Here is a 25,023-nt window from a genome sequence, read left to right as displayed (position 1 = left end):
GTGACCTGACGTACCAATGTAATGTCACAATGACCTGACGTACCAAGTGTATCGTCACAATGTCCTGACGTACTAAGTGTAACGTCACAGTGACCTGACGTACCAAGCGTAGTGTCACAATGACCTGACGTACCAAGCGTAGTGTCACAATGACCTGACGTACCAAGTGTAGTGTCACAATGACCTGACGTACCAAGTGTAGTGTCACAATGACCTGACGTACCAAGTGTAGTGTCACTATGACATGACGTACCAAGTGTAGCGCCACAGTGACCTGACGTTCCAAGTGTAGTGTCACAATGACCTGACGTACCAAGTGTAGTGTCACAATGACATGACGTACCAAGTGTAGTGTCACAATGACATGACGTACCAAGTGTAGCGTCACAGTGACCTGACGTACCATGTGTAGCGTCACAATGGCCTTATGTACCAATGTAGTGTAACAATGACCTGACGTACCAAGTGTTGCGTCACAATGACCTAACGTACTAATTGTTGCGTCACAATGACCTGACGTACCAATTGTTGCGTCAAAATGACCTGACGTACCAAGTGTAGCGTCAAAGTGACCTCAAGTTCGAAGTGTAGCGTCACATATACCTGATGTACCAAGTGTTGCGTCAAAATAACCAGACGTACGAAGTGTAGCGTCACAGTTACCTGACGTACAGAGTGTAACATCAGAACGACCTGACGTGTCAAGTTGAGCGTCACAGAAATCTGACGTAACAGATGGAATAAGTTGTAACAGGTCCGGACTTGGGACAGTTCTAACAGGTTGAGTGTCCGACAAAGTAGAGTCTAGGGACTTTTGTAACAAGTAGCGTCATAGCAGTGAGTCTTCCACATTGGTGTGAACATCAGATGGTGTTTTATCAAGAAGTAGAAAGAGGGTTAATAATTAATCAATTTTAGTAATTATAGTTAATTTAAGTTCGTTCAAGGGAAATATTTTTATGATGTTTACAGTCCAGAGACTGATGTTTTAAGAAGAATTCACGATATTATTAGCTGGTGAGGTTAATGGTGACATATTGCAATGATTTCCTCGTGTTCTTCTGAGGGAAAAATCCATGGCAATCTCGTTTTCTTTGAGTTATCTTGTTAGTAGTAAATAAACAGGAAGAATATTTGTCAAATGTATTGAAAGTTAATAAATGGGGTTGTTTTTCCGATAAGTACCACCACCTGGAGTATTAAACTCTACCTCTATGATAACTTACAGGTACTACAACCTAGTGTATTATACGCTACCGCTATGATAGCCTTACAGGTACTAACTTCTGTATGGTGTATTATACACTACCTCTTTGATAACATTACAAGTACTACCACCTAGTGCATTATGCTCTACCACTATGAAAAGCCATTCAGGTTCCACCACCAGGTGCATTATTCTCTTTCACTATGATAACCTTAGAGCTACTTCAACCTGTTGTATTATACAATTTCTCTATGATAATCTTAGAGGAACTACCACATGGTGTATTATATACTACCTCTATGATTTACTTACAGGTACTACTACATGGTGAATTATACACTACACCTGTATGAGAACAGATGGAGAACTGCAGGAATAAATTATCACGAAGACCTACAGCAGGTGATTGGGGGTCAACAGCTGCAGCAGGTGTCTGTGGGTCAACAGTGGCAGCAGGTGTCTGAGGGTCACCTGCTCCAGCAGGTGCCTGTGGGTCAACAGCTGCAGCAGGTGTCTGTGGGTCAACAGCTGCAGCAGGTGTCTGAGGGTCACCAGCTCCAGCAGGTGTCTGTGGGTCAACAGTTCCAGCAGGTGCCTGTGGGTCAACAGAGGCAGCAGGTGTCTGAGGGTCAACAGCAGCAGCAGGTGTCTGAGGGTCAACAGCAGCAGCAGGTGTCTGTGGGTCAACAGCTCCAGCAGGTGTCTGTGGGTCAACAGCAGCAGCAGGTGCCTGTGGGTCAAAAGCGGCAGCGGGTGTCTGAAGGTCAACAGCTCCAGCAGGTGTCTGTGGGTCAAAAGCGGCAGCGGGTGTCTGAGGGTCAACAGCGGCAGCAGGTGTCTGTGGGTCAACAGTGGCAGCAGGTGTCTGTGGGTCAACAGCGGCAGGTGTCTGTGGGTCAACAGCGGCAGCACGTGTCTGTGGGTCAACAGCGGCAGGTGTCTGAGGGTCAACAGCGGCAGCAGGTGTCTGTGGGTCAACAGCGGCAGCAGGTGTCTGAGGGTCAACAGCGGCAGCAGGTGTCTGTGGGTCAACAGCGGCAGCAGGTGTCTGTGGGTCAACAGGGGCAGCAGGTGTATGTGGGTCAACAGCGGCAGCGGGTGTCTGTGGGTCAACAGCGGCAGCAGGTGTCTGTGGGTCAACAGCGGCAGCAGGTGGCGTTGGGTCAACAGCTGCAGCAGGTGGCGTTGGGTCAACAGCTGCAGCAGGTGTCTGTGGGTCAACAGCGGCAGCAGGTGGCGTCAGGTCAACATAGAACACAGAAGGTCATCCACAGCGAGACTCTTCATCTTACTCAAGAACAACTAAGAATCATCAATCATAAAATAAAAGCTAATCATGTAAGTAACGTCCTTTAGTTTGCACTTTCTGCCAGTAATGTAAGTAACGTAACAATGTGTGTGTACTTACTGAAGACAGTCATGTAAGTAACGCCATAATATATGTACTTACAGCCAGTCATGTAAGTAACGTCACTACGTGTGCACTTACAAAAAGCCATTCAAGTAAGTAGCATCATTCCGTGTGTACTTAGATCCATTCATGTAAGTAACTTCGCAATGTGTGTTCCTACAGCTAGTCATGTAAGTAACTTCGCAATGTGTGTTTTTACTGTCGGTCATATAAGTAACGTTACTACTTGTGAACTTACAGAAGACAGTCATATAAGTAACGTCACTACGTGTGTACTTACAGTAAACACCGGGTTGTACAGTTACAGTACCGGGTTGAGAAGAATGTTATAATTGTTGTCCAGATTGTGAAGAATGATATAATTCAAGCAGGAAATGTTGACCAGACCACACACTAGAAGTTGAAGGGACGACGACGTTTCGGTCCGTCCTGGACCATTCTCAAGTCGATTGAGAATGGTCCAGGACGGACCGAAACGTCGTCGTCCCTTCAACTTCTAGTGTGTGGTCTGGTCAACATACTTCAGCCACGTTATTGTGACTCATCGCCTGCAAGCAGGTAATATTATAATCAAGCAGATAATTGTTGTCAGGTTGTGAATGATGCTAAAATAATTGTCATGTTGTGAATGATGTCATAATTGTTGTCCAGGTTTCAATGGATGTTATATTTCCCGTCCATGTTGTGAATGATTGTATTATTGTTGTCAAGGTTGTGAATGATGATATAATAATTGCCTGAACTTTGAGGATGTTATAATTGTTGTAAGGCTGTGAATTATGTTATAACTGGTGGTTCAGGTTATGAATTATATTTTTAATTTGTTGTCTAGGGTCTGAAACCTAGAATAATAGATATGCTAATTGTCAATGACATTAAAGATGGTTGTCCAGTTTGTGAATAATGTTATAATTATTGTCCAGGTTGTGAAGATCGACGCCTTTGCAGGAGCAGGCAAGACTACAACCCTGCGGAGGTTGTGCCAAGAGCGACCACACACAAGGTTTCTCCTGCTTGTCCCCACTAAGTCACTCGAAGAACAATGTTCACAAACATTCCCCATCAATGTTACGGTGAACACTGCTCAGTCTATGGCTTTAGCACAAATTGGAACAAAGTAAGTTGAGCATGCTGGTTACAATCATACTATTTGGCTATCCGGTGGCTACATTCACACTACAGGGTGCATGGTGGCTACAATCACACTACAGGGCTGCCTGGTTGCTACATTCACAATACAGGGCTGCCTGGTGGCTACAATCACACTACAGGGCTGTGTGGTGGCTACATTCACACTACAGGGTGCCTGGTGGCTACACTCACATTACAAGGCAGCCTGGTGGCTACACTTACACTACAGGGCTGCCTGGTGGCTATGCGCACATTATAGGGCTGCCTGGTGGTTACACTCACACTATAGGGCTGCCTGGTGGCTACACTCACACTATAGGGGCTGCCCGATGGCTACACTCACACTATAGGGCTGCCTGGTGGCTACACTCACACTATAGGGCTCCCTGGTGGCTACACTCACACTATAGGGCTGTCTGGTTGCTGCACTCATACTATAGGGCTGCCTGGTGGCTACACCCACACTATAGGGCTGCCTGGCGGCGACACTCACATTACAGGGCTGCCTGGTGGTTACACTCACACTATAGGGCTGCCTGGTGGTTACACTCACACTATAGGGCTGCCTGGCGGCTTCACTCACACTATAGGGCTGCCTGGTGGCTACACGCACACTAGAGCCTCAAACTAAAGCTCTGGTGCTGGTTTAAGATTATCTGAACCTCACACTTGGCAGTGCTGTTGTCGCGTGTTTGATCTTAACTCCGTCTCTCTTCTTGGAAATGTAATAGTCATATACGAACCTGACTGATCTACAGTTGATGGCAGTTGTACTAAAGCAACTTCCTGCTGTTCTCCAGGTTCATGAGGAAACTATTCGCCCGCACCAGTCTTCATCAATGTGATGGACAAAACAAATATATCTTAATATTTCAAGAAATCTGACATTTCAGTGTTTGGATTAGGGATTTCAAAAGAGCAACAAATCTTTATGGTTGGTTTGGAAGAAATTATTATTCAATAATGTTTTGTTCTTTTGTTTTTCAGGTTTTCGTCAATTAATAAATTGGAGGACACATTTGGTCTGATTGATATATCTAAGTTCATCGACTTATGTAACCAGTCAAAAACCAGGTAAGACCAGCAAAGGCAATGAACAGTAGGATGTGTTGAAATATGGTCTCTAAATTACTACATTATTTTCTCAATGTCTAATTTAAATGTCATCACAAACATTAGAGAATTGATGTGTGAAAGTCTGGTATAATATTATGTTTCATGTTGATCATTTAAGTCATTGGACACTTAACTCCCTTGGAATTAATTATCTGTATGTATGACAGCTATCTGTATAGCTTATGAGTGAAACACTGCCTCTCCTGTATGTATAGTAGCTGATTGTACAGCTTAATAGGGACACACGTACTGTTTGTCCTACATGAATGACAGCTGCTATTACAGCTTAATAGTGGCACACTGTATATCTTGCATATACAGCTTAACGATATACTGCATGCATGACAGCTTCACAGTGACACACTGCATGTCCGGCATGTATGATAGCTGCTTGTACGGCTTAACAGTGACACACTGTATGTCCTGCTTGTATGACACCTGCTTGTACGGCTTAACAGTGACACACTGTATGTCCTGCACTTATGACACCTGCTTGTACGGCTTAGCAGTGATACACTGCATGTCGAGCATGTATGGCAGCTGCATGTACAGCTTAACAGTTATACACTGCATTTCCTGCATTTATGACATCTACTGTCATACATGCAGGGAATCACTGCATGTCCAGCATGTATGATACCTGCTTTTACGGCTTAACAGTGACACTGTATGTTCTGCATGAATAACAGCTGCTTGTACGGCTTAACTGTGATACACTGCATGTCCAGCATGTATGACAGCTGCTTGTACAGCTTAATAGTGACACACAACATGTATAGCTGGAAAACCCTTTCCAGCTATACAACCGGTATAGCTGGAAAAAACCTTTAGGATTTGTCTTCGCTTGCTCTGCTATGCGAACTTCAAGTTTCTTTTTGCTTTCTTTATCTCTTTTTTAGTTATTTCTAACCAGTTGTACGAATTCCTGTTCTAAACTGACTTCCCAATTCTTAATCCTTTTTGTACCACGCTCTCTTTTTACCTATAAGGTTCCTCAGATCCTTTGTTATCCCACTTTGGATTATTAGTATTCAATCTATTCAATTTATATGGTATACTACATTCCTGGGCTTTGCTTAGAATATTTTTTAAATAGGTTATATATTTTGAATCCACATCGAAAACCCATTTTACGTCACCTATCGCTGGGTTCACGTCTTGCTCCAAGACAGGCCCACACCTATTCCCAAGACTTTCCAATCTATTTGACCCAAAAATTTCTTAGGCTATTGAAATCAGCTTTTTCGAAAGACAGGCCACTAACAGAATTTTCTCCTACAGATATATTTCCATTCAATGCTAAACCTGATTTCTTCATGATCACTGTTCCCTAGCTCACTCCCTATTTCGATGTCCTTAATTTGTGTTTCCCTGTTAGTTTACACTAAATCTAAAATATTATTTCCCCGCGTTGGTTCCTTTATGTGTTGCGCAAGAAAGCAATCGTCAATTAATTCTAGAAAATCTTCTGCTTCATTATTCCCTGTTTTGTTTAACCAGTTTATTCCACTAAAATTAGAGTCACCCATGACATAAATACTGTTTAGATATAGATGCTCTAGATATTTCATCCCATAGATGCTTTGCTTCCATTCTGTCTAAATTTGGTGGCCTATATATAAATCCTATTATAATATTATTTGCTTTTTCGTTTAATTCCATCCAAATAGTTTCTGTATGTGGCTCAGTTTTGAAAACTTTCTTTGAGACTACATTTCAAATTATCCCTAACATATATGGCTACTCCCCTCCTCGTCTAATATATCTATCTGTGCGAAATAGTTTTAATACATTTATTTGATATTCACAATCTTTAGCACAAACGTTCTATCCAAATATCATATCTGGGAATCTCCCACAACTAAAGTTCGCTTAGGTACTTCCTTTACTCTCTGAGGGGCCTGCGCTTCATTGCTTTCCCTTTCGCGTGATCTGCAGTATCACCACAGCACTCGTCCTCCAATATGACAAATGAATTAGAAGTTCTTAGGGTGTCTGTAGGCGGCTTTATCAAAGTCTTCTTCTTCCCCTGAACTTTACAACTTTCCAAGACGAGATCTTTTTACTACTGGTCTCCTTCGTTTCTTCTTGTTGTCGTTTCAGCTGTAGTACCTCCTCCCGTAAAGAGTCCAACTCTGTCTTCAGGGCTCCAACTAGAGTCATCAGGTCCCTCACTACAACTTCCATATTGCTATGATAATATAATTACACTCAGGAGCTCCGGCTAACACACCCTCTCACCATTACACAACTAGTGTATTATACCACTAGGGTATAATACTATATATACCACTATACCACAAAACCAAGATAATACTAAACTCGTTTTTAAGACCACTAGGGTATTTCACCACTGGTTTATTACAAAAGTAGGTTTTAAACCACTAGGTTATTAAGCAAATAGATGGTTTTATGGTTATTAATAGATGGTTATTAATAATGGTTATTAATTTCCAGCTATACCGGTTGGAAATTAATGTTGTGTGTCACTATTAAGCTGTACAAGCAGCTGTCATACATGCTGGACACCACTAGGGTATTACACCACAAGGTTACTACACCAGCAGGATTTTTACACAATAGATTATTACACCACTAGGTTGAACAAATCCATTCTGCTCGGGTGCAGGGGGGGGGGGGGGGATTGTGTAAAAGCCTGGTTTGTGCCTCGGAAAGGCTACGGGATCCAGTAAGTTCAGTACAACTTCGGTTTCAACCCATTTTACCCTGTCGTAGCTCAGTCGATTAAGGCAGTGTCTGGATGCTCCCAGACGCAGGTTCGAATCCTCGTCACTGCCCTTGTGGATTTCTTCATTTGATGCCTCACGTTAGTGTGATCTCTGTGTGTGACCACTAGGTTATTACTCTACATGATTCTTACACCACTAGGTTATTACTCTACATGGTTCTTACTCCACTACGCTATTTCTCTACATGGTTCTTACACCACTAGGCTATTACTCTACATGGTTCTTACACCACTAGGCTATTACTCTACATGGTTCTTACACCACTAGGTTATTTCATCACTATGCTATTACACAACTAGCTTATTACGCCAATTGGTTATTATGCCACTAGGTTATTACACTTCCAGCTTACTACACCTCTTGGCTATTACACCACTAGGTTATTTCATCACTATGCTATTACACAACTAGCTTATTACGCCAATTATTATGCCACTAGGTTATTACACTTCCAGCTTACTACACCTCTTGGCTATTACACCACTAGGTTACTACTCAATTAGGTTATTGCACTTCGAGGTTAGTACATAATAGGTTATTAATCCAATAGGTTATTACTACTCTAGGTTATTATACCACCAGCTTATTTCACCACTACTCCATTTGGTTATTACACCTCAAGGTTATTACTCCACTAAATTATTACAATACTAGATTATTTCACCACTAGGTTATTACACCATTATGTTATTACTCCACAAGGTTATTACACCAAAAGATTATTACACTACTAGCTTATTACACTACTAGCTTATTACACCACTTGGTATTTCTCCGCAAGGTTCTTACACCACTAGGGTTATTACCACACTAGTGCATTATACCACTAGGAAATTACAAAACCAAGTTAATACTAAACTCGGTTTTTAGACCACTAGGGTATTTCACCACTAGGTTATTACACCACAAGGTTGTCGCACTACTAGTATATTTCATTACTTGTTTATTACACAGCTAGGTTTTTAAAGCACTAGGATTTTATTTAAAATATTATAAATTATATATAACTATTAAGCCACTATATTATTACACCACTAGGTTATTACACAATTATAATATTACATCACTAAATAATTTCACCACTAGGTTATTACACTACTATATTATTACACCACTAGGTTATTACACAATTAGAATATTAAATCACTAAATAATTTCACCACTAGGTTATTACACTACTATATTTTTACACCATTAGGTTATTACACAACTAGAATATTACATCACTAAATAATTTCACCACTAGGTTATTACACTACTAGATTATTACACCACTATGTTATTACACTACTAGAATATTACACATTAGGTTATTAAAAAAGATTATTACACATTAGGTTATTAAACTAGATTATTACACCTCTTTGTTATTACACAATTAGGTTAATATACCACTAGGGTAATACACTACTAGATTATTACACTACTAGAGTAATACACTAGATTATTGCACTACTAGAGGCTACACTCAGACTACAGGGGCACCCTGGTGGCTACTCTTACTTCAAGGCTGCGTGGTGGCAACATTCACACTAAAGGGTTCTTGGTGGCTACAGTCACGTTACAAGGCTCCCTTTTGGCTACACTCAACCTTCAAGGCTGCCTGGTCGGCTACGTTCACACTACAGGGTCTCCCTTGTGGCTACACTCACACTCCAGAGCTGCAACGTGGCTATACTCACACTACAGGGCTCCCTTGTGGCTACACTCTCACTCCAGAGCTGCCATTTGGCTACACTCACACTACAGGGGCTCCCTTGTGGCTACACTCACACTCCAGAGCTGCCTGATGGCTACACACGCATTACAGGGCTGCGTGGTGGCCACACTCACACTACAGGTCTGCCTGGTACCTATACTCACACTACAGGTCTGCCTGGTAGCTATATTCACACATCAAGGTTGCCTTGTGGCTATACACAAACTTCAGTGCTGTCCGGTGGCTACACTCATATTACAGGGCGCCCTGGTGGCTACACTCATATTACAGGGCTCCCTGGTGGCTACACTCACATTAAGGTGCTGCCCGGAGGCTATATTCACATTTCAGTGCTCCTTGTTTGCTGCACTCACATTATAAGGCTGCCTGTTGGCAACACTCACACCACAATGCTGCCTGTTGGCTTCACTCATACATCAAGGCTACATTGTGACTACACTCACACTGCAAGGTCGTCTGGTGGCTACAATCACACTACAGGGGCTACCTGGTGGCTTCATTCACATTACAGGGCTGTCTAGTGGCTACACATTACAGCCCCGTTCCTGTGCTAGGTTAGTCCACTACGGGCTCACCATATCCCGTGCTACTTGGAACTTTTTGTTCCTGCAGATGAATCTTAAACAATAACGACAGAGCCTACACTCACTATATAGAGCTGCCTGGTGACAACACTCAGACTTTTTTGCTGTTGTTGTTTTAGATTCAGCTTTTCAGAACTAGTACCAAGTAGCACGGGCTATGATGAGCCCGTAGTGGACTTACCTGGCACAGGAGCGGGGCTGTAACCGCTTTCTTTCTTGCTGTCTGGTGTCCACATTACCACTACAGGGCTGCTTGGTTGCTACACTCACTGTTACAGCCACTTAGGACCAGTAACCGGGTTCCTGATGGAAGAACCTCTTTTAGTGTATCCGACCCCAAGTCAGTAGTACGCTCTTAGGAATTGGTTATATTGTGCAATAGAGAAAAGGGGGGATGAACAAAACACTATTTCCTTTACCAATATATTTACACTTTCACCAATAAAATATTTGAATAAATAGACTATTACTATACTTATTTACAATAGTGTCACTTGCACACACGACACACAAAACGCACACTATGCAGTATTCGTCAACCCCAGTGTTTCCACTACCTAGTACCTCGTCCACACGTACTGAGAAACATTAGCGAGTTCACCTTATACGTGGGCCAGTCCACCGACACAGTATCACGAGGTGCCTATTCTCTACTATCGCTCTCCAGCTACACACTGGCAGAGGACTTCAGCCACATGCTGCCCGGGGTCTCCAACAATCATGTACAGGGGTAGGTAACCCCTGGCAGAAGCCTCCTAGCGACCAGCACGATAGCGACCAGCACGATAGCGACCAGCACGATAGCGACCAGCACGATAGCAGCACTGTGTCTCTCTCTCTCTCTCTCTCTCTCTCTCTCTCTCTCTCTCTCTCTCTCTCTCTCTCTCTCTCTCTCTCTCTCTCTCTCTCTCTCTCTCTCTCTCTCTCTCTCTCTCTCTCTCTCTCTCTCTCCCTCTAAGCTCTCTCTCTCTCTCTCTCTCTCCCTCTAAGCTCTCTCTCTCTCTCTCTCTCTCTCTCTCTCTCTCTCTCTCTCTCTCTCTCTCTCTCTCTCTCTCTCTCTCTCTCTCTCTCTCTCTCTCTCTCTCTCTCTCTCTCTCTCTCTCTCTCTCTCTCTCTCTCCCTCTAAGCTCTCTCTCTCTCTCTCTCTCTCCCTCTAAGCTCTCTCTCTCTCTCTCTCTCTCCCTCTAAGCTCTCTCTCTCTCTAAGCTCTCTCTCCCTCTAAGCTCTCTCTCTCTCTCTCTCTCCCTCTAAGCTCTCTCTCCCTCTAAGCTCTCTCTCCCTCTAAGCTCTCTCTCTCTTCTATATCTCTCTCTCTCCCTCTAAGCTCTCTCTCTCTCTAAGCTCTCTCTCCCTCTAAGCTCTCTCTCTCTCTCTCTCTCTCTCCCTCTAAGCTCTCTCTCCCTCTAAGCTCTCTCTCTCTCTCTCTCTCCCTCTAAGCTCTCTCTCTCTTCTATATCTCTCTCTCTCTCTTCTATATCTCTCTCCTATCTGTCTGTCTCCATCTCTCTCTTTCTCTATTTTGCTGTATCTCTCTCTTCTCCCTCTCATCATTTTTCTAAATGCAATAAAGATAATTTTTCCTAATAATTGCAATAAATAAAAATTAGAACTATCATTTAAAAAACTTCTGCTCCAAAACGTTATCGCATAACATTTAAAACATTTATTAAAACGTTATGACCTCATGTTTTATACGTGTACTTTTAAATTCTAAAAACATGTATATTAAATGTAATTTAAAACGTACCCAAAACAATGAAATGTCGTTTTAAGCACGTTTTGAAAACGGGAAAATGTTTAGTGGAACAAGGCTACCTATTGGATACAATCTCACTACAAAGTTTCCTGGTGGCTACACTGACACTTCAGGGCTGCCTGATGGCTAGACTCTCACTACAGGGCAGTTTGGTGGCTACATCCATACTTCAGGGCTGTCTGGAGGCTACAAGGTACACTACAGAACAGCTTCGTGGCTACACTCACACTACAGCCCAGCCTGGTGGCTACACTCACACTACAGGGTGGCCTGGTGACTACAGTCACACTACAAGGCTGCATGGTGGCTACAAGAACACTACTGAGTTGCATGGGGTCTACAATCACACTACAGGGCAGCTTTATTACACATTACATGGCAGCTTGGTGGCTACATCCACACTACAAGACTGCCTGGATTGTACACTCATATTTCAGGGCGGCCTGGTGGCTACACACACACTACAGGGCTGCCTGGTGGGTGCACTCACACTATAAGGGTGCCAGATAGTTACACTCACACTACAGGCTGCCTGCTTGTTTCAATCACAGTACTGAGATGACTGGTGGCTACACTTACTCTGTAGGGCTGCCTGGTGGCTATAATCGCAGTACAGTAATAAATAACTTGTTTGCACTATTCCAATAACTTGTATACACTCTTCCAACAACTTGGTACACTTCCAATAACTTGTGTACACATTCCAATATTTCCGTGGTGAACAGTTTCCGTGGTGTAGTGGTAAGACACTCGCCTGGCGTTCCGCGAGCGCTTTGTCATGGGTTCGTATCCTGGCCGGGGAGGATTTACTGGGCGCAATTCCTTAACTGTAGCCTCTGTTTAACGCAACAGTAAAATGTGTACTTGGATGAAAAACGATTCTTCGCGGCAGGGGATCGTATTCCAGGGACCATAGGATTAAGGACTTGCCCGAAACGCTGCGCGTACTAGTGGCTGTACAAGAATGTAACAACTCTTGTATATATCTAAAAAAAAAAAAAAACTTTTGTACACTCGCCAATAACGTTTGAAAATTTCCCAATAGCGTTTGAATATTCCCCAATAACGTTTGAATATTCCCTAATAACGTTTGAATATTCGCCAATAACTTGTGTCACTATTACAATAATATGTGTACACTCTTTCAATATCTTGTGTGAACTCTTCATATAACTTTTGAATACAATGCCAATAACTTGTGTACAATCTGTCAATAACTTGTGTAAACTGTACTAATAAGTGTTGTACACTTCTCCAACAACTTACAGCTCTAAGACTCTTGACTTGGTAAGAAGAACTATTGATTGCTTCATGAGTTCCTCGAACGAGTACATCACCCTGCAGCACGTGCCCAACGACACCCGCCATATTTGGGAAATTGAGACCCTGACGGACGAATGTCGATATAAGGTTAGTCCAATTTGTTGGTGTGTAATATAATGTGTAGGTTAAGTCCATGTTAAGTGTTAGTAAAATATGTTGGTGAGTCTGTAATATAATGTATAGGTTCAGTCCATGTGGAAGGTTAGTCTAATATGTCGTTGAATCTGTAATATAATGTGTAGGTTCCGTCATGTAAAGTGTTAATCCAATATGCTGGTGAGCCTATAATATAATGTCTAAGTTCAGTCCATGTAGATCGTAAGTCCAGTATATCGGTGAGTCTGTAAATTAATGTGTAGGTTCAATCCATGTAGATGGTTAGTCTAATATGTTGGTGAGTCTGCATTATAATGTGTAGGCTCAGCCCATGTTGAGTGTTAGTCCAATATATTGGTGAGTCTGTAAAATAATATGAAGGTTCAATCCATGTAGAGTGTTAGTCCAATATGTTGTTAAGTCTGTAGTATAATGTGTAGGTTCAGTTCCTGTTGAGTGTTAGTCCAATTTGTTGGTGAGTCCTTAATATAATGTGTAGGTTCAGTCCATGTTGAGTGTTAGTCTAATTTGTTGGTGGGTCTGTAAAATAATGTATAGGCTCAGTCCATGTGGATGGTTTGTCCAATATGTTGGTGAGTCTGTAATGTAATGTGTAGGTTCAGTCCATATTGAAGGATAGTCTAACGTGGTGTTGAGTCTGTAATAAGGTGTAGGTTCAGTCCATGTAGAAAGTTAGTCCAATATATTGTTGAGTCTGTAATATAATGTGTAGGTTCAGTTTAAGTAGAAGTTTAGTCCAATATGTTGGCGAGTCTGTAATATAAAGTGTAGGTTCAGTCCATGTAAATGGTTAATCCAAAATGTTGATGAGTCTGTAATATAATGTGAAGGTTCAGTCCATGTTGAGTGTTAGTCTAATAATTGCTGAGTCTGTAATATATAGTGTGTAAGTTCAGTCCATGTTGAGGGTTAGTCCGATATGTTGGTGAGTTTGTAATATAAAATACAGGTTCAGTACATGTTGAGGTTAGTCCAATATGTTGTTGTGCTGGTAAGTTAACGTGTTGGTCCAGTGCGTGTCAAGGCAAGATGTGTTGACACATTGTTGACGGGGTATCACCTCAAGAGGACTCCACTGACATTAGAGAAAGCAACTGTTTTTTTTGCATTTAGTGCATTCAGGAAGTAGCAAAGAGACACAACGGTAGTACAAGTAATGCATCAATGTATACAGTAAAGACAACCTTGACAACTGCGAACTCATTGTTGATTTAATGAAATAATATTATGTGACAAAGAAAAGATGAGGTTTTTTCCTCAGATGGGGAGAAGGTATGAGTTGTAGCAGACATACGTGATGCTATGTTAGTCTGGATTAATCCCTTAAACGACGAAACGTTATGTATAAAGGTAACTCTCATCTCACTGTTTCACTGACCTACTAGACAAGTACAAAACAGAAATTTTGTTGGTAACTCCATTTGAGGTGAATGTTGAATATAATTCTCCACGTGAGGGAAATGTTGGCTGTAACTCTCCCAACTGAGTGAATTGTTGACTGTAACTCTCACCTTAAGGGAAAAGTTTGGCTATAACTTTCGACTTGAAGGGAATGTTGTTTATTCTACCACTTGAAAAGGAATGCGGACTATTGCTCTCCACTTGAATGCAATAATCATTGCAACTCTTGTTCCCTTTTTGCAATCACTAAAATGGAATCCCAATACCAAGATAAAGGACACCAAACTCCCCACTGGTCTCCCAAGCATTGTGGAATAGAGTGGAGAGTCTCATGTCGTCCGTCTATCGGCCTGCCGTATCATCTGTCGTGAATCTATTGATCTGAACACCAGCAATCTGAACACCACAAGAAGTAAATGTGGAACAGGAACACTCTCCGGCTGAGTAAGGGTCCTCGGTGCTGTGGTTCTCACCAACACTACAGAACATGGCAGGTCGTCGGGTGCAACGAGAGCAAAGTTGGTTGCAATTTTCAATCTGAGAAGATCATTGGCTTTAGCTCTGCTTATAGGAAATGTTGGCTGTATTTCGCGACTTAGAGGGAATATCTGCTGTATTTCTCCACTTGAGGGGAATGATTGCTGTATTTATCCACTTCAAGGGAATGTTGGCTGCAACTGGCCACTTGAGGGAAATGTTTGCTGTATTTATGCACTTGAGGGGAATGTTTGCTGTATTTATGCACTTGAGGGGAATGTTTGCTGTATTTATGCACTTGAGGGGAATGTTTGGTGTATTTTTTCACTTGTCACTTGAAGGAAATATTGGCTGCAACTCTCTACATGAGGAGTGAATGAATGTGGTCTGTAAACATCACTTAAAGTGAATGTAGTCTGTAGCTCCTCATATAAAAGGCATGCTGGCTGCAACTTACTGGGAATGTGGTTTGGAGCTCGTTACTTAAGAGGAATATTGGTTGCATCTTCCCACATGAGAGGAATACTGGCTACAACTTTCCACTGGAGAAGAACTTTTCACTTACCCGGAATCACTGGTGATGTACACTTACCCTAGGATGCTAGATGAGCATATTTTCCTTTGGGCGCTAAGAGGGCATATTTTCCCTAAGTAACAAAGTAGCATACTTTCCCTTGAGTGCCAAATGAGTATATTTCCCTTAAGCGCTAGGGAAGCATACATCCCTAGAGGTACATACTTCCCTTAGAGAATCATGTTTTTCTTAACTAATTTAATTTAAGTTAATTAATTTAATATAACACTTTCAGCCTCCCGGCGAACAAGGAAAAACTAAGCTCAAAGTGCTCTTGGAGTTTCGGGGGATCCAGCGGAAACACTGAAAAGTGTATACTCTTTTCACTGTTCTGATCTTAATTTTTGATGTACACATTTCATTTTTGTACCAATGTGTTCGCAATAGAATGTTCTAGAAAAACATATGTATAAAATGTCATCAAACTGTGATTTAAACCACTACCAATAAAGAAACTACGTCGATCACTAGCCCAAACAGCGACGAGATGTTTCCATTCTTTTCAGGGTTGTCAACTCCACACTTGTCCTACAGCGTTAAATTTGGTATCTTTGAAAACGCAATAAAATTCCCTACACGAACATATGCATATAAATGAAGAATGAGGACCGCAGCCTACCCGCAAGAGTGTGGGAAGTGGGCGAAGTGTTATCTGTTACCTCACATCGGCGATCTACAATAGCCTTACCACGATACAACACAGTGCCGTTCTCCCAAATAGGCTATGTGGCTACTAAAGAAAACGTAAATTTTATGGCAAACATGTTCATACTATCCCCAAGTCGATCAGATAAGATTTGAATTTTATAGAAATATTTGTTCGTCGGACATAAAAATATGTCCAACAATACAATATGGGCAACTTAAAGTGGACCCCGTCGGACACGCTCTTGTGTCCACGTGGGAGGAAAGTTTAATCACTAGATGATCATACTGCCCTCATGCGCTAGAGGAGAATATTTTCCTGTATCTTCACATATAGATGCAAGGTCAAGTGCAGAACTATTGCATTATGTTCCGCTGTAGTTACAGTGACGATAACTGATCTGCGATGTACTTTGTGTTTATATTTGAATTTTGTATTGTCAGGTCCTGTCACTTGCCGAGTCAGTGTGGATGGAGATGAACAGGTGCTGGGAGAGGCAGCAAATTTCCATGACACAGGTGAGTGAGTTATGAACAGTGTTGTAACAAGTGCTCGGCCAGGCTGCAGGTGTCCATGACACAGGTGTGTTATTGACAGTGTTGTAATCCACTTTCTTGAAATGGGAAATCAGCAGCCAGGAGAGGTGTACTGGAAAACTGGGAAACTTTGTGACATTTTCCAATTTAATAACACTGATGGATCGCATACTTCCCATTGTTACCCAACTGACAGATGGTATGTTTTCCATTTATATAAATGTTGTGGTGCGAGCACGTGTGACGGCTGTGTGTTGTCAACAGGACGGACTGGTGAAGGCCTGGCAGCTAACGAAGCCTCGTATCCAGGGGTATGACGTGTTGCTGGTCGACGGAGCAGAGGACATCAATGATGCCGTCTTGGATATCCTCCTCAACCAACACTGTGCGAAGGTCAGTAGGGGAAGAACGGAGAGGAAGAGCAGCAGGGGAGAGACGGAGAGGGTAGAGCCGCAAGGGAGAGAACGGAGAGGGTAGAGCAGCAAGGGAGAGAACGGAGAGGGTAGAGCAGCAGGGGAGAGAACGGAGAGGGTAGAGCAGCAAGGGAGAGAACGGATAGGGGAGAGAACGGATAGGGTAGAGCAGCAGGGGAGAGAACGGATAGGGTAGAGCAGCAGGGGAGAGAACGGAGAGGGTAGAGCAGCAGGGGAGAGAAAGGAGAGGGTAGAACAGCAGGCGAGAGAACGGAGAGGGGTAGAGCAGCAGGGGGAGAGAACGGAGAGGGTAGAGCAGCAGGGGGAGAGAACGGAGAGGGTAGAGCAGCAGGCGAGAGAACGGAGAGGGGTAGAGCAGCAGGGGGGAGAGAATGGAGAGGGTAGAGCAGCAGAGGGAGAGAACGGAGAGGGTAGAGCAGCAGGGGGAGAACGGAGAGGGTAGAGCAGCAAAAAGGGAGAGAACGGAGAGGGTAGAGCAGCGGGTGGAGAACGGAGAGGGTAGAGCAGCAGTGGGAGAGAACGGAGAGGGTAGAGCAGCAGCAGGGGAGAGAACGGAGAGGGTAGAGCAGCAGCAGGGGAGAGAACGGAGAGGGTAGAGCAGCAGAAAGGGAGAGAACTGAGAGGGTAGAGCAGCGCGTGGAGAACGGAGAGGGTAGAGCAGCAGTGGGAGAGAACGGAGAGGGTAGAGCAGCAGCAGGGAAGAGAACGAAGAGGGTAGAGCAGCAGCAGGGGAGAGAACGGAGAAGGCAGAGCAGCAGGGGAGAGAACGGAGAAGGTAGTGCAGCAGGGGGAGAGAACGGAGAGGGTAGAGCAGCAGGGGGAGAACGGAGAGGGTAGAGCAGCAGGGGGAGAACGGAGAGGGTAGAGCAGCAGGGAGAGAGAACGGAGAGGGTAGAGCAACAGGCGAGAGAACGGAGAGGGTAGAGCAGCAGGGGGAGAATTGCGAGGGTAGAGCAGCAGGCGAGAGAACGGAGAGGGGTAGAGCAGCAGGGGGGAGAGAATGGAGAGGGTAGAGCAGCAGAGGGAGAGAACGGAGAGGGTAGAGCAGCGGGTGGAGAACGGAGAGGGTAGAGCAGCATGCGAGAGAACGGAGATGGTAGAGCAGCAGGCGAGAGAACAGAGAGGGTAGAGCAGCAGGGGGGAGAGAACAGAGAGGGTAGAGCAGCAGGGGGGAGAGAACAGAGAGGGTAGAGCAGCAGGGGGGAGAGAAGAGAGAGGGTAGAGCAGCAGGCGAGAGAACGGAGAGGGTAGAGCAGCAGGCGAGAGAACGGAGAGGGTAGAGCAGCAGGGGAGAGATCTAAGAGGGTCGAGCATCATGGGAGAGAACAGTGAATAGCGGCAGGAGAGATAAGGGAGAGGGAAGAACAGCAGGGAAGACAAGGGAATGGGTAGAGCAGCTGGGGAGAGAAGGGAGATGAGTGAGGGACCTGGTGAGAAAAGAGAGAATGGAAGAGGACTGGAGGAGAGAGGAGGGATGCGGGTGAGAGTGAAAGAAGGATGGCAGACAAGTCAGGGGTCAGGGCATTGAACGACGACGCTGGAGAGAGAAGGAAAACAGCTGGAGAACTGCTGAGGAGGGTGGACAGAGGGCAGGCGAGTTATATTTAGATCGGAGAGATTGTCGAGTGAGAGGTCTGAGGAGGCATGCCGGAGAGGAGACATGATGCTGGCTTCCAATTTTCATACACTTTCTAACACCCTCTTTCGTGACGCTGGCTGCCCACTACCCTAAACTCTCCTACGTGATGCTAACTCCCCATTACCCTAAACTCTCCTACGTGATGCTGGCTGCCCACTATCCTACACTTTCCTACGTGATACTGGCTGCCCACTACCCTAAACTCTCCTACGTGATGCTGGCTGCCTACTACCCTACACTCCTCTACCTGATGCTGCCTGCCCACTACCCTACACTCTCCTACGTGATGCTGGCTGCCCAGTGCCCCACACTCTCCTACGTGATGCTAGCTGCCCACTATCCTACATTCTCACACAGCACCCTCTACGTGGTGCTGGCTGTCATCTATTATAAACTCCTTCACCCTTCCATTATATTGTGCTGGTTTTCATCTACCCTATACTCCGTTACTCTTCCGTTGTGTTGTGCTGGTTTTCATCTACCCTATACTCCGTCACCCTTCCTTTATGTTGTGCTGGCTTTCATCTACCCTATACTCCGTCACCGTTCCTTTACGTGGTGCTGGCTGTCATCTATTGTATACTCCTTAGCCCTTGTATTAGATGGTGCTGGCTGTCATCTGCCTTATAATCAGTCGCCCATCCTTTACATGGTGCTGGCTGTCATCTACTCTATACTTCACCACTATTAAATTCTGTGATGTTGGCTGTCATCTACTCTATACTCTGTCACCCAACGTTGACGGGGTGCTGGCAATCATCTACTTTCTTTACTTCTTTACGTCACCCTTCTTTTATGGTGTGCTGGATGTCATCTACTGTATACTCCTTAACCCTTTTATTTGGTGGTGCTGACTGTCATCTACCCTGTACTCCGTCACCCTTCCTTGACGTATTGCTAACTGTCATATATGCTATACTCGATTACCCTTCCTTGACGTGGTGCTTGCTGTCATCAACATTATATTCCATCACCCTTCCAACATGGTGCTGGCTGTCACCTATCCTACACACCGTCACCCTTCCTTGACGTGGCGATGGCAGTCTTCTACCCTATACTCCTTTAAACTTCCATAACGTGGTGCTGGCTGACATTTACCCTATGCTCCGTTGCCCTTCCTTGACGTGGGGCTGCCTGTCATCTATCCTATAATCCGCCACCCTTCCTTGACATGTTGCAGGCTGTCGTCAACCTTACACTTAGTCACCCTTCGTTTACGTGGTGTTGGCTGTCATATACCCTATACTCCGTTACCCTTCCTTTACGTTGTGGTAGCTATCATTTACCCTATACTCCATCATTATTCCTTTACATGGTTTTGGCTGACATCTACCCTATACTCCATCACCCTTCCTTTCTGTGGTGCATGCTGTCATCTACCCTATACTCTGCCACTCTTCCTTGACGTGGTGTTGGTAATCATCTCCCCTGTTCTCCGGCACCCTTCCTTTACGTGGAGCTCCTGTCATTTAACATATGCTCTGTCACCTTTCCTTGATGTGGTGCCGGCTGTCATCTAACCTTTTCACCGTCATCCTTCCTTTAACCGGTGCTGGATGTCATCTACCCTGTAAGCTATCACCCTTCCTTGAAGTGGTGCTGACTGTCAATCTACCCTATTCTTCATAACCCTTCCTTTATGTGGTGTAGGATCTCATCTTCCCTATACTCCGTCACCCTTCCTTGAAGTGGAGCTGTCTGTCATCTACTTTATAATCCATCACCCTTCCATGTCGTGGTGCTGGCTGTCGACTACCATACACTCTGTCACCCTTCGTTTACTCTGTGCTGACTGTCATTTACCCTATCACCTTTGCATGACGTGGTGTTGGCTGTCATCTACTCTTTACTCCGTCACCCTTCCATGATGTGGTGCTGGCTGTCATATACCCTATTCTCCATGACCCTTCCTTGCCTTAGTGTCGGCTGCCAACTACCCTATTCTCTATCACCCTTCCTTTAGGCGGTGCTGGCAATATACTCTGCCATATACTCTGTCACCTTTCCTTTATGTGGTGCTGACTGTCAACTACCCTATACACCGTCACCCTTTCTTGAAGTGGTGCAGACTATTATCTACCCTAAAATACGTAACCCTTCCTTTATGTGGTGTTTGCTCTAATCCACCCAATACTCTATCACCCTTCCTTAACGGGTGCTGGTTGTATTCTACCCTATACTCCGTCACCCTTCCTTGTCGTGGAGCTGGCTGTCATCTACCCTATATTCCATCACCCTTCTATGATGTGGTGCTAGCTGTCATCTACCCTATACTCCATCACCCTTCTATGATGTGGTGCTGGCTGTCATCTACCCTATACTCCATCACCCTTCTATGATGTGGTGCTGGCTGTCATCTACCCTATACTCCGTCACCCTTCTATGATGTGGTGCTGGCTGTCATCAACCCTATACTCCGTCACCCTTCATTTACTTGGTACTGGGTGATATTTCATATATATCTATTGTGCGCAGATTTTCATCTGGTGACAGTTGTCATTGAATTGTGTTGTTGTTTATGTTTCAGGTGTTTGTGGGAGACTCTTGCCAACAGCTGCGCTTCTTCGGAGGGACAGTCAGCGCCCTGGATAAGGTGACAGCCACTCACAAGTTTTCCCTCAGCCAGTCCTTCAGGTTCGGACCGGAGGTGTCATATGTAGCACAATGTGCTCTGGAGGCTCGCCTATTGGTTCCCCACCGGACTGTCGTCGGAGCAAGAAAAAAAGACTCATTTGTCCATGCTCCAGATCCTAAACTTTTTGACCCAAGCTCAAAACTCAAAAGGGCTTATATAGCTATGACAAATACGGAACTTTATAGAATAGCCACGAAGATATGTGAGGATAAAGAGTACATTGCAGCATCCATGACATTTGCTGGTGGATTGAGTAAGTATGGATATGACGATGTTATGGACATATTTAATTTAAATCAAATTCAGGAGGGTCTTGCCACAAGAGAATCAGCAAATATTCAGAATCCATTAGTGGCCAAATTCGAAACCATAGCCGACCTTACGAACTTTGCTAAAACGTGTGAAGACCGGGAGCTACTTTCCAAAATTAATATGTTCCATTACAGTGGGAGTAGGACACCCTATCACGTGACTCTGCTTACTCAGAGGTGCAACACAGAGGCATCCGAGGCAGATATATGCTTCAGTACCGTTCACATGGCCAAAGGACTTGAATGGGACTGGGTTATATTGACAGATGGCATTATTAACCCATTATTCAACTTACATGACTTATATGCATATAATGATGAAATGTTGAGGCAGGCGTATGTGTCCTCGACACGAGCCAAGAAGTTCTTAACCATCAACAATGCGGTTCTCTATGCCCTCCTTTCCGCCCATGACGAGCTGGACGTGTTAGTAGCGAGGAAGAGCGTCCAGGAGAGCGTTGTGTGTCTGTGGTGCCACGCCCCCGTCACCCCCTCGCCCTCCCCGCTCATAATTAAGGTACCCTCGCAATCACTTTTTTAATAAACTCTTGTCATGATTTTTGTTCAAAGGTATTATATATATTAAGTGGTAATTTTGTGTAATATATAATTGCCGGACTTGAAAATAGTATTGATACATGACATATTATATTTCTTATATAGGAGAAAGATGTCACATAATCTTGAATATACTTAATTTTGTATATAATTTTTAGGCACTGTCATACTACATATCTGATAAAGGTTACCGGTTTCCCGGAGGATATATGTGCGACGGGTGTGCAACAAACGCAGTAGTCACAAGCCTCACCAGGTGAGAAACAATTTGTTAGTGGTGCTGTGAGTTGTTAGTGGTGCTGTGAGTTGTTAGTGGTGCTGTGAGTTGTTAGTGGTGCTGTGAGTTGTTAGTGGTGCTGTGAGTTGTTAGTGGTGCTGTGAGTTGTTAGTGGTGCTGTGAGTTGTTACTAGTGCTGTGAGATGTTAGAGGTGCTGTGAGTTGTTAGTGGTGCTGTGAGTTGTTAGTGGTGTTGTGAGTTGTTAGTGGTGCTGTGAGTTGTTAGTGGTGCTGTGAGATGTTAGTGGTGCTGTGAGTTGTTAGTGGTGCTGTGAGTTGTTAGTGGTGCTGTGAGATGTTAGAGGTGCTGTGAGTTGTTAGTGGTGCTGTGAGTTGTTAGTGGTGCTGTGAATTGTTAGTGGTGCTGTGAGATGTTAGTGGTGCAGTGAGTTTTAAGTGATGTTGTGAGGTGATAGTGGTGTTTTGAGTTGTTAGTGGGGCATTATGTTGTTAATTGTACATAACGTTGTTAGTGGTGCATCAAGTTGTTAGGTGGTGCTGTGAGTTGTTAGTGCTGCATCAAGTTGTTAGTGGTGCTGTGAGTTATTAGTGGTGCATCAATTTGTTAGTAGTGCATCAAGTTGTCAGAGGAACATTAAAGTTCTTAGATGTGCATCAAGTTGTTAGTGGTGCATCAAGTTGTTAGTGGTGCATCAAGTTGTTAGCGGTGCTGTGAGTTGTTAGTTGTGCTGTGAGTTGTTATTGGTGCTGTGAGCTATTTGCGGTGTTATGAGTTGTTAGTGGGGATCAAGTTTTTAGAGGTGCTGTGATTTGTAAGTTGTGTTGTGAGTTGTTACTTGGGCATCATGTTGTTAGTTGTACTGTGAGTTAGTGAGGCTGTGAGTTGTTGGTGGTGCTCTGAGTTGTTAATGGTGTGTGAGTTGTTAGCGGTGCATCAACTAACAAAGCATTAATATTATTGTTTTAATTACCTTTATTCTTCTATTGAAATTCATATATTTTTCTTCATGAATAATATTATGTTTCAGAATCACTGGAATAGAAGGTGGTGAAATGCAAATCTTTGCTCGAGCCTCCCGCTTAAGGTTGATCACTGGGAAGCAGCACGAATCAACCCTCTACAACGAGAACGCAATGAGATGGGTAATTATTATGTTACAAAGGTCTGCAGACTAATAGCAGACATTTAAAGCTCAGTTGACTATTTCCTGACCTAAAAAGCTCAGTAGACTGAAATCTATTGTTCAAAGCTTTGGTGCCTAACCCATGATCTTTCAAAGATTAGTAGACAAACACCTTATCTTCAAAGCACATTACACTACTAAATGACCGTCAAAGTTCAGTAAACTAATACCTGACCTTCAAAGCAAAGTAAACTAGTGCCTGACCTTCAAAGCTCAGTAAACTAATACCAGACCTTCAAAGCTCAGTAGACTAATAAACAACCTTCAAAATCAGAAGATTAAGACCTGACCTTAAAAACTGTGTTGACTATTACCTGACCTTTGAAATCTCAGATTCACATCGAAACTTAAAAAATTATTAGATTAACGCCAGACCCTCAAATCAGAGTAGAGTAATCCCTGACCTTGAAAGCTTTGTAGACTAACACCTAACTTCAAAAAATTAGTAGACTAACACCTAACTTCAAAAGTTTAGTAGACTAACACCTAACTTCAAAAGATTAGTAGACTAACACATGATCTTCAAATCTTAGTAGCCAAAACCGTACTTGCTAAGCAGAGAAGACTAAGACAACAATTAAAACACAATAGACTAACAACTTACTTTCAAAGCATAGTAGACTAATACCTGACTTTCAAAGATCAATAGATTAATAAGTTATCTTCAAAGTTCAATACACTAATACGTGACCTTCAGAGCTAAATATACTAATTCCTGCAACTCAAAGCACAGTAGATTAACACCAGCCCTTCAGAGTACAGTTTTCTCTCACTTGACCCTCAAAGTTTAGTAGACAAACACTTGTCCTTCAAAGCACAGTTGGCTCACTTCTGACCTTCAAGGTTTATAAGATTAACACCTGATCTTCTAAGCTTAGAAGACTAACACCTGACCTTAAAGCACAGTAGACTTGCATCTGACCTGCAAAGCACCGTAGATTTACAATTGCCCTTCAAAGCACAGTAGACTAATACCTGACCTTCAGAGCACAGTACATTAACACCTGACCTTCAAAGCACAGTTGATTAACACCTGACCTTCAAAGCACAGTATACTAACTCCTGACCTTCAGAGCACAGTACACTAATACCTGACCTTCAAAGCACAGTACACTAATACCTCACCTTCAAAGCACAGTAGACTAGCACCTGACCTTCAGAGCACAGCACCCTAGCACCTGACCTTCAAAGCACAGTAGACTGGCACCTGACCTTCAGAGCACAGTAGACTAGCACCTGACCTTCAGAGCACAGTACACTAGCACCTGACCTTCA

General features: G+C 43.7%; 1 protein-coding gene across 1 annotated transcript in view; it reads left to right on the top strand.

Moving 5' to 3' along the window:
* The first annotated feature begins 3,499 nt into the window (after positions 1-3,499).
* LOC123751874 (F-box DNA helicase 1-like) overlaps positions 3,500-25,023 on the top strand; it is a 100,351-nt gene continuing 78,827 nt past the window's right edge. The window contains exons 1-8 of the mRNA XM_069320781.1: positions 3,500-3,735; positions 4,737-4,823; positions 12,944-13,085; positions 16,657-16,731; positions 17,014-17,142; positions 21,350-22,285; positions 22,485-22,582; positions 23,593-23,707. Coding sequence (XP_069176882.1) covers positions 3,500-3,735; positions 4,737-4,823; positions 12,944-13,085; positions 16,657-16,731; positions 17,014-17,142; positions 21,350-22,285; positions 22,485-22,582; positions 23,593-23,707 — 1,818 coding nt within the window. The remainder of the gene's footprint in view (positions 3,736-4,736; positions 4,824-12,943; positions 13,086-16,656; positions 16,732-17,013; positions 17,143-21,349; positions 22,286-22,484; positions 22,583-23,592; positions 23,708-25,023) is intronic.

This window comes from Procambarus clarkii, chromosome 8 (genome assembly GCF_040958095.1).
Source record: "Procambarus clarkii isolate CNS0578487 chromosome 8, FALCON_Pclarkii_2.0, whole genome shotgun sequence".
NCBI classification, from domain to species: Eukaryota; Metazoa; Arthropoda; class Malacostraca; order Decapoda; family Cambaridae; genus Procambarus; species Procambarus clarkii.
The sequence above is the reverse complement of the archived record's forward strand: the minus strand, read 5'-3'. Positions and strand labels throughout refer to the sequence as shown.